At 43.3% G+C, this 10,506-nt stretch overlaps 1 protein-coding gene across 1 annotated transcript in view; it reads left to right on the forward strand.

The window, feature by feature from the left end:
• ACE2 (angiotensin converting enzyme 2) overlaps positions 1–7,566 on the forward strand; it is a 64,137-nt gene extending 56,571 nt beyond the window's left edge. Inside the window, exons 17-20 of the mRNA XM_024744126.1 lie at positions 604–704; positions 2,078–2,194; positions 4,070–4,264; positions 6,596–7,566. Of these exons, the coding sequence (XP_024599894.1) occupies positions 604–704; positions 2,078–2,194; positions 4,070–4,264; positions 6,596–6,704 (522 nt within the window). The 3' untranslated portion in view covers positions 6,705–7,566. The remainder of the gene's footprint in view (positions 1–603; positions 705–2,077; positions 2,195–4,069; positions 4,265–6,595) is intronic.
• The last annotated feature ends 2,940 nt before the right edge of the window (positions 7,567–10,506 follow it).

Below are 10,506 nucleotides of genomic sequence, written 5' to 3' on the forward strand. Positions count from 1 at the left end.
ACTTACACATATCCAAGAATTTACTATAAAAATAATAAAAACTCAGCATATTTGTTTACAGTATATGGACATTTTAACCAAAACCAATGGCTCACATGACTCCCATCTATAAACCTTCCCTCCGGGTGTTTATTTCAGCTTGCATCAAACTAAATTAAAAGGGCCAGTGAACGCCATGGTTTTTAAAGCGTGGCAGCGGGACCAGCTCCCACCATCTGGGAGCTTGTTAGAGATGCGATTTCTTGGGTCTCCTCCCAGACCTTCTGAATTAGAAACTCTGAGGCTCAGGCCCAGGATTCAGTGGTTTAACAAGCCCTCCAGGTGATGCTGATGCACACTCAAGTTGGAGGTTACTGACGTCACGCAGAGCAAGAATCTTTGGCATATTAGATAATTTAAAAATAACGCTTGTGGGGAAATCCCTGGCGGTCCAGTGGTTAGGACTTCACGCTCTCACTCCAAGGGCGTGGATTCATTCCCTGGTCGGGGAGCTCAGATCCCACAAGCTGCATGGTGCGACCAAAAAAAAAAAGCTTTTAGAATATCAGGTTTTAATGTACCCCACGATCTCTACTGAGCAATGTTTTTGTTTTGAATTTGCAGTATGAATGGAATGACAATGAAATGTACTTGTTCCGGTCATCCGTTGCATACGCCATGAGAGAGTATTTTTCAAAAGTCAGAAACGAGACCATTCCTTTTGGGTGAGTTGATTTGCTGTGCTGTCAATCAGTATTTCCCTTACTCTTGGGTCTAAGAAAATATTATGCTTCAACTTTTATTCAAATGAAATTAAGAAAAACCTCCTAATAACTTTTAAATCTCTTTGATCTCCTGGAATTTGGGCCAGTCTATTTAGGGATGATTGTGACTTATTTGACTCGTAGGTGACAAGAGCACTGTTATGAAATGGCCCTCTCCTCGCCTCTCTCTTCCCTTTCCACCCCCTTCCCTTCTCTCTCCTCTTTTCCCCAAATGCTCTCATCCACCCTCAGCACTGAAAAAAAAAAGGCAGAAATCTCTGCTTTCATTCATGAGCTTATATTCTAATGTATCTGTTTTGTGTGTGTGTGTGTGTTATAGACAGTTGACAAAATATGTAAGTAGTAGAATTCGATGGTGATAAGTGCTAAGGAGAAAAATTCAACAGGAAAGGAGCTAGGGAGTGCTGGTGTGTGTGTGTGTGTGTGTTTCAATTTTAACTAAAATGGTCAGAGAAAGCCTTGTTAATATTTGAGCAAATAGCTGAAACAGGAAAGAGAGTCACAGGTGCAGACTGTGTGGGGAAATGTTTCAGCTGGGAAAATAGCAAGTGGAAAGATCCCGAGGGACAAATATCCTTCACCTGTTGAAGGAGCAGCCAGGAGGCTAGTGTGGCTGGAGCACAGTGAGCTAATAGAAGACCAGTGGGAGATGTGGTCATGGTGGGACTGGGCCAGGGGGGTTGGGGAGGCGAGAAGAAAGTTCATGTGTGCCTCCCAAGCCGTTCTAAGGCCACTGGCTTTCCTTCCGGGCGAGGAAGGCTCGGAGCCCTGTGATCTGCCTTGGGTTTTATTAGGATCAGTCTGGCAGCTGTGAGAGCAGAGTCTTGTCACATCGTACTGTCAACCCCGCTCATCACCCTCACGGTGGGGGTAACATGACGATTTTTGCTGGGAGGGGCAAGGTTCGAAGATATCAGCGCACCACGTCTGTCCATGGAACAGGGCCATTGCTGCCTGCCATGTTGTTTAGCACGAGTCTGGGTCACCAACGATTCCTTGCTGATTCTGCTACTGCTTTCAGTTTGAAATTTTTCTATGATTGGAAAAAAAACCAAACTGTTGTTCTTATACGGTGGCAGAACTAACAGCGCCAAGACTTGCTGTCACACCTTATGTAGTTGAGTTCGTGTGCTTTGGGCACTGTTAAGCTTGTTGGGACAATTACATCCTTCCATGACGGGCCCTGCCCCATGTCTCCCTACTTTACCCTGTGATCCTCCCCCCATCTCCTTTTCACCAGCAGGAGAAGTTTTCGTTCTCTTTACAGTGTCCTCTGTGCCACCAGGGAAGATGTTTCTTTTGTTTCTCCACAGGGAGGAGGACGTGTGGGTGAGTGACTTGAAACCAAGAATCTCCTTCAACTTCTTTGTCACTTCACCTAAAAATATGTCTGACATCATTCCTAGAACTGAAGTTGAAGAGGCCATCAGGTGATACTTTACTTTCTAATGCATGATAGCAGGGCAAGGGGGTTCCCCAATGCAGCAACAACAGTAACGAATATTTGGTGTGCTTTTACAGTGCCAGGCACTCTTCTGAGTCATTTACATGTTTTTCCTCATCTTAAAAACTTGGGTTTTAATTCCAGAATCTCATAGCAAGGGGATTGTCTTAATTGGGTTTATCCAGATACAGGTCCTTAGACAAGGATTTGAGTGTAAGTAGTTTATTTGGGAGGTGACCTCAAGAAACACGGATGGAGGAATGTGGACAGGAGACAGGATGGAAGGAGGGTAATAAAGGACACGTTATGAGCAAGTTACCACTGTGGGCAGCTAGAGCTCCATTCTGCTGGGAATTCTGGGAGACGGCGTAGAATATGCCCCTCAATTGTCCCATCAGAGCTGGGGTATTTATTCACCACCTCCCATCAGTCACTGGTTGAGAACTGCTTACAGGGGAGACTAACTTCCCAGCATTGCTGGCCTGCAGGCAGGGCCGAATCTTGTGGCCTGAGAATGCTCTTGGGAAAAGGCAGGAGATACTGGCTGAAGGAAGCCTGGCCAGCACACCCGCAAAATGGTAAGAGCAGAGGGCACATGGGCAGGTGTCGCCATCGTTTGCTGTAGGGGCTTTGATGTAGGATCCGTTTAACTAACCAAAGTCTGAAACAAGGTAGGCAAGGATAGGATTCCTTAGACACTGGTTAGCCTCCATTCCAAAAGAGGGACTTGCTATTGGTCGTGAGTGTTCAGAAGGGACAGTTTTCCCAATTTGCCTCAGCTGTTTCCCAAAACAGCAATAGTGAATAATGGAGAGATGTAGGTGTTTCCCCTTGTCATTAAAAAAAAAAAAAAAAAAAAAAGAGGCTTCAGCTACTCACTGCTACAGGAAGTGCTCACTAGGTGGCACTCTTGAGCTGCCGTTCATCTTCGGAAGCAGAAACAAGACTTGCTGGGCAGAGTGGGCCTAGAAAATCTGGTTTAGTGGGGTTTACAACCGGAGCACGCCCAGAGACTCACTGGCTGCCTCCACGTGACTTGTCCTGGGGAAAAGCGCCAGCTGAGATCATCATGAAGGAGCCCCGCCCTCCTGCAAGTTACCGGGGTCCTCAAACTTCCTGTTTCCAGAATGCCCAGACTCTCAGGCAGAGGCTGCCAGGGGTGACATGCCTAATGCTGCTTTGATCTCTCTCTCTCTCTCTCTCTCTCTCTCTCACCTCCTCCTGACCTGCCCTATACCCAAGGGCAGGAAGATGTGATGCCAGACACTTTGGTTTTCAATCTAGAATATTGAACATTTCACTGTTTTTTGTTTTAAAAATAATCTTCACCTTTTTTTTGGCAAAGGCTCCTTCCCTGTATTCCTCCCCAGTGCTGCCTTTTAGTGATAATTTTGGATGTCAACACCTTTCATTTGTAAAATACAACTGTCGAGACTTGTGTAGAGGGACTGTTTCGTTTGTAGAAGAGGTGGATGCAGTTGTCCTTTTCCATTATTTGATATAACATCATTGTAGACATACCCTGACAGAAGGGAAATTCTTACCAAGCATGCTAACTTTGCCTTTACAACGCAGTAGTCACAAATGAACAAATGCCAACCATTTGCACGTTTCCACACTTGCAGCCTAATTTTCCAATGGAGCTGTTTCCAAGCCTAATCTAGGTTACAAGATAGGAAAGATGTATAATTGTCAAAACTCAAATCTTTCACTGAACCTGGTTATTTACTTTGATTTCATTGCTTTTTTAGGTATACGTTTTTAGGGTAAGCCTTATCAAATCCGTTTGGGAACGATGATGTAAGGAGTCAATAATTGCACACAGTTTTCTTTTGCCTAAGTGTTTTGCTTTTGGGAATAGGATGTCCCGGGGCCGTATCAATGATGCTTTCCGCCTGGATGACAGCAGCCTGGAGTTTCTGGGGGTTCAGCCGACGCTGGCGCCCCCTTATGAGCCACCTGTCACCGTATGGCTGATTATCTTCGGGGTCGTGATGGGGGTGGTAGTGACTGGTATTGTCGTGCTCATCTTCACTGGCATCAGAGATCGAAGAAAGTAAGTGACCTTTCTCAGACTTCTCTATCCTAGAACAGAAAGGTTTAGGGAAAACTCACTGGAAATTTTGCAGTACGTGGTAGGTTGTACAAGCCAATTCCTTATTTGGACAATTTCGCAGCTAAACATTCTTATGCAGCCCCTAGAAATTTACCAGATTTCATCAGCACTTTGCCTCCCTAGCAAAGCCCCACCATACAGGACATGTCCAGCTTGGAGTTGGCTGGTGTGCCCTGGTAAACTCCAGCCTGGCCCACAGCATCATTGCCCCCACCCTTAAGAGGCACTCCAAGCCCAGCAGGAGTGAGTGGGCTCAGGGCGTTATCCTTACTGACGAGTCCTCCTCGGGCGAGAACTGACCTTAGAGTCTGGATTAGTGATGGATTTGAACTGTGAAATCATTCGAGAATGAGCTCTGAGATTTGCTCCAAACTGCTACACTCGAGTCCTCTTCATCCCTCCTCTGATAGCACAGATGCCCTACTGTTCCCTCAGTTCATGGGTCAGGCACCCTCTAATTTGTTCTTGAGTTGAAGATCCAAGTTCATGGAGGATTTAAATCACCAGAGACCTGATGTATAGTCTTGCCCTGCCACTAGATTTGTTTTCTGACCTTGAGACGTCATTTACGTTTGTTGGGCTTATATAATTGAAGTTAATCATATTTTATAGCACCTAACAAAACTCTTTGCACACTTTCGGGTGTTTAAACATGTTCTTCAACTTTTACATGCACTAGTCTATTTTGCTCAATTTTCTTCACTATATTATTTGTTCTCCCAAGTAACTTCATTTTTAAAAATAGGCATTTACTAGAATACATTCATATAGTTAAAATTTTTTAAGTACAGAAGGATACACAGAGTCTTCTGTCACTCTTTGCTTCCAAGTTCCCTTCCCAAAGCCAACAATAAACGATCGGCTTTTTAAAATTTTTTATTTTATATTATAGTTGATTTACAATGTTCTGTTACTTTTAGGTGTACAGCAAAGTGATTTAGTTATACATATATCTCTTCTTTTTCAGATTCTTTTCCCATATAGGTTATTACAGAGTATAGAGTTCCCTGTGTTATACAGTAGGTCCTTGTTGATTATCTGGTTTTTTTTGTTGTTGTTTTGTTTTTTTGTGGTACGCGGGCCTCTCACTGTTGTGGCCTCTCCCGTTGCGGAGCACAGGCTCCAGACGCGCAGGCTCAGCGGCCACGGCTCACGGGCCCAGCCGCTCCGCGGCATGTGGGATCTTCCCGGACCAGGGCACGAACCCGTGTCCCCTGCGTCGGCAGGCGGACTCTCAACCTCTGCGCCACCAGGGAAGCCCGATTATCTGTTTTATATACAGTGGTGTATATATGTTAATCACAACCTCCTAATTTATCCCTCCCTGCCCTTTCCTCTTTGGTAATCATAAGTTTGTTTTCTAAGTCTATGAGTCTTTCTGAAAAACGATCAGTTTTTTGGAGACCCAATGAAGCAGAATCTTTGTTTTAGTAAGACCTGCAGACTTGGACACACATTACAGTTTAACAAGCACTCCTCTACATACTAAAATCTTGCACATGAGACGCTATTCCAAAGTTAATTCATTAAAGAACTTATTTGGAAGCCCCTCCTTCATGCTACACACTATGTTAATAGAAGGTACAAAAATAAGACTGTCAACCGTGCTCATATATTTCTTACATTAGTGTTCTCAGTGATTGTATGATGTAAATATATAATTATCTTCATGTATATATAAAACTGAGGTTCAGAGAGGCCAAGAAACTTTCTCAAGTTTGCACGGCTAGTCAGTAACACATGAGGATATATGCTTGGTTTCTAAAGCTGGTTATTGTACTACAAAGCAGGCCTACCCTGATCTTTATACTTTGGAAGTTGATAATTTAGTGGGGAAGCTTTTTAAAATGAAGTGATTGGCCGAATGACCACTGAGTTCCTAAAAATAATAGTAATGGTCAATATTTATTGGGGATTACATGCCAAGTACCATGAGTACTCTGCCAGCATTATTTCATTGACTTCACATGATTGCCATCATTTGCCAAATAGGCAAACTGAGACACAGAGGCCTCTGCTCTCTGACTCCAGAGCTTATACCCTAACCAATCTCCTGTGCTCTGCCAGCCAGCGTGCCGACCAATCATGGGCCTAAAGAAGTGAATCCGATGCACTCTGGGTGCCTATAGTCCATTGAGAGGGGACTGGTATGCAGATGAGTACAGGTGATTAGATGCTGAGACAAAAAAGATGCCTGGGCCCAGTGGAGTCCAAGGGAGGCCGTGTCATTCTAACATCACAATATTAAGGTGACTTCACTTTCTTTAACAGGAAAAATCAAGCAAGCAGTGAAGAAAATCCTTATGGCTCCGTGGGCTTGAGTAAAGGAGAAAATAATTCAGGATTCCAAAATAGTGATGATGTTCAGACTTCGTTTTAGAAAAATCTCTTTTATTTCCTCTTGAGGTGATCTTATTGTATGTAAATGTTAATTTCACAGTACAGAACATAGGAGATTATAAGGATGTCATTAAATGTCAAAGCTGTGTCTCTGTTCAGGAAAAGTTGTCCAAAGAAGCCATGCCTGAGGAGAGGGCACCTTCACTTGCATCGCCTTTAGTATTTGTTTCTGCCTCAGGATTTGACTTTTCTGTTTCCTGAAAGAGGTGTTTCTATTTGAGAATAGAGAAAGTTTGTCTTTTGCCTCACACGCTGTTCAGGGGTAATAGAAATGGAAATGTCCGTTGTGTTGCTGGAGTTGAAAAGAAAGGAGACATGGCAGGAGCAGGTGTTGGGCTCTGGTGTGGAACCTGGGTGGATCACTCTTAAAGACGGTGCCTGTGAACAGACGGAGCTGCAGGGATGGAGAACAGCACGCACTGTTCACTTGGATTGAATTCAAGTGTAAAGGATGTCATGCTCTCTTCACATTAACTTGATCTGAGTACTCTAGTGATTTCCCCCAGTGATGATTGGACTGGAACATGCCTTCTTCAGGGTGACAGGGCTACAGAAGAGAGAAGAATCCGGAGAGCCATTGGAGGACATTGCCTTCTCACTTCCAAGCTGCTTGATCACCATCTTCCTGACAACATCAAACTAGCCCCAGGGGCCTCTGTGAACCCCCCTCCAGAGCACCCGTGATAGAAACTCGCTCTCTAACCGTGGAGTGCATGGAGATCCCAACTGAATGTCACCCTCTGAAGTGGGCTCCCAATCTCTTAAATCTTTTCTATTTGCCCACAATGTCTGAGTAGTGCTGAGCATGAAGCAGACACTCAGTAAATACTCGATTTACACACTCGTGTGGTCTTATGTGTGCTTCTGTGCTCGGGTTTCTGTGGCTTCAGTCTGCTTTTCACTTCCAGGGACAAAGTTGCCATCTGACTGTCCAGGACTCTTGACCTCCCATATGTCTTGGAATGTATCCCAATGCCTTCAGTTGCTTTATATTTCTTGTATAAATCAATTATAAAATCAGTCAAAAAAGAGTTGTGTTAGAGCGTCTACACCATCAGGTTAGGAACCAAACCTGGTAATGCTTTTATATATCTCAGAGCCCCCAGCCCAGTTCTGAGCACAGCATCCAATACAGACCTGAAAACTGATTTAAAATGGATTAAATAGGTGGAAATATCCAAACTCTACCCATCAATTCACTTTACGCAGTGCCCAGCATACTGGTAGAGTGACTTTGTCAAGTAAGGAGAACTAGCAGCTCCTGCTCGAAAGACCCGAATTTCCGGAGGGCTTTTAGGGAAGGGCTTTTAAAGGCAACATTAGGGGTGAGGGTCGTAGGGGACCTGATCAGCTTGTGGACATTCTTCTGATTGATTGGTGGTGAGGTAATTGGGTGGTATTTCTGGAGTCAGCATCATCAACCTTCTGGTTTTAACCAGTCTGGGGTCTACTTGTGGTCAGCATGCAGTTAAGTTCTTCCACCTGGTGGGTGTTTTAGTATCTGCAAAACAACTCAAGGATAGGGCTCAGGATATTATCTGTAGCCCTTGAGGAGGAACTAAAGGTCCTTGACTTTGCTTTATGGCTAAACTATTACTGTCTTGATTGACTGTTTTTCTTTGTTCCTGCATTTGCTCATTTCTCTTATTAAATTTGCTCTTTGGAACTTGGGGAAGGCCTAGGGAGCTAAAGATTTTCTACAAACAAGAGGCAGGGGGAGGGGTCATGTTCCCGGGAAGGTCCCGTTGAGTCCTGCTGAGCTTCATTTTTAGAAGATCAAATATGTAAAAATAAGAAGAAAGGAAAACACCTTTCAAGTGGGGGGGGGGACCAGGAAGACCTAGTTAGGGCGTGAGAAATCTTTCTCGGGGGGCTTTAACAGTCTGTGGTGCAAATCTCTGGTGGACGGAATCAGAGCAGCACATTTCATTATATATTGAGATTTTCGTACGCGGTAAAAAAAAAAAAAAATAGAAGACTATTATCATAAGTCGATTCTGCTGAAAATAAAGGAATCATTATTTAAATGTCAAGAGACAAATAACCAAGAGGGATCATTCACAACAGCTGGGGGGTGAGGGGTGAGTGGGATGAGGAAGGGTGTGAATGTCTCTTAAGGGAGATTGTTAACTTATATCTGGAAAACAGTAGCAGGGTTTCATTAGTGTCTTTTCACTGTAATAATGCCCTTCACATAACCTTTCTCTTTCCCTTCTTGACATTACAGACATGACAATGATGTACTCCAAAATGATGAAAACCTATGGGTTCAGTACCAGACCGTGAGGGTGGGCATTCCCAGGAAGCTTGAAAGCTAAGGCACCTTTTAGTAATAGCCATAAGAAGGTAAACTAGGACTTCTGTACCTTTGTGTCAAGATAGAAGACCGAAAGAGAAAGTTCAGTTATCAGACTAGCCAGAAGCCCCAGGGCCCCAAACTCAAGGATTTTAAATGATTACAGTAGCGCCCACCCTCCCCCACCCCCCATCTGCGGTTTCACTTTTGACGGTTTCAGTTACCTGCGGTCAAACACTATATGAAAATATTAAATGGAAAATTTCAGAAATAAAGAATTCATATGTTTTAAAGTGCGTGCCGTTCTCAGTAGCGTGATGAAATCTCGCGATTTCAGCTCTGCTCCCCCGGGATCTGAATCATCCCTTTGGCCAGCATGTCCCACCCGTTAGTCAATTAGTGGCTGCAGTTGTAAGGTCTGCTGTCGCAGTGCCACACTGCTGTGTTCAAGTGACCCTGATTTTACTTAATCCTGGCTCCAAAGCGCCAGAGGAGTGATACTGGTGATTTGGAAATGCCAGAGATAAGACCTAAAGTGCTTCCTTTAAGTAAAAAGGTGAAAGGTCTCAATAAGGAAAGAAAAAAAATCAGACGCTGAGGGGGCTGAAACCTACGGTAAGACCAAATCTTTCATCGGTGACATTGCGAAGAAAGAAAAAGAAATTCATACTAGTTTTGCTGTCACACCTCAAACTGCAAAAGTTATGGTCGCAGTGTGTAAATGCTTACTTAAAATGGAAAAGGCATTCAATTTGTACAGTAAGATACTCTGACAGAGACCACATTCACATAACTTTTATTATAGTATTCTGTTATAGTTGTTCTATTTTATTATTAGTTTTTGCTGTTAATCTCTTACTGTGCCTAATTTATAAATTAAACTTAATCATAGATATGTATGTATAGGAAAAAAATAGTATGTATGGGGTTTGGTATTATCCTCAGTTTCAGACATCCACTGGGGGTCTTGGAATGTATCCCCTGAATATAAGGGGGGGGTACTGTACAAAGCAACAATCTAATACAAGATCGTGGTTATACTTGAGTTGAAATTGAAAATAGTTAAGTGTAAGGAAAAAGGCATCAAGTTATACCTTAGCATCTTTAAAAATTGTGTCTGTGTGACACATAGTATATTATTGAATTATGTTATTTAACTTTAGTTTTATATTTGTGTACATAATGACATGAATTCATTTTTCTGATTTGGGTATCAAATGAGAATTGTATCATTTGGATTGAATTATGGACCACCTAACGGTGCCCACTACATAATGAGGTCCCCTAGGGCAGTTTGGACTGACTGCACAGAAACATCTGGGAGCTTGTTAAAAATACAAATTCTTAGGCTGCACTCAGACCTGCTGTACCAGAATCTCTGGGGTAGTTCCTAAGGAACCTGTGTTTTAATAAACTCTCCATTTGATTCTCATACATGCTAAAGATTGAGAACATTGAAACATGAAGGCAAGTGTCACAATTGCCA

Source organism: Neophocaena asiaeorientalis, unplaced genomic scaffold (assembly GCF_003031525.2).
Source record: "Neophocaena asiaeorientalis asiaeorientalis breed wild unplaced genomic scaffold, Neophocaena_asiaeorientalis_V1.1 scaffold882, whole genome shotgun sequence".
In the NCBI taxonomy this organism is placed as follows: Eukaryota; Metazoa; Chordata; class Mammalia; order Artiodactyla; family Phocoenidae; genus Neophocaena; species Neophocaena asiaeorientalis.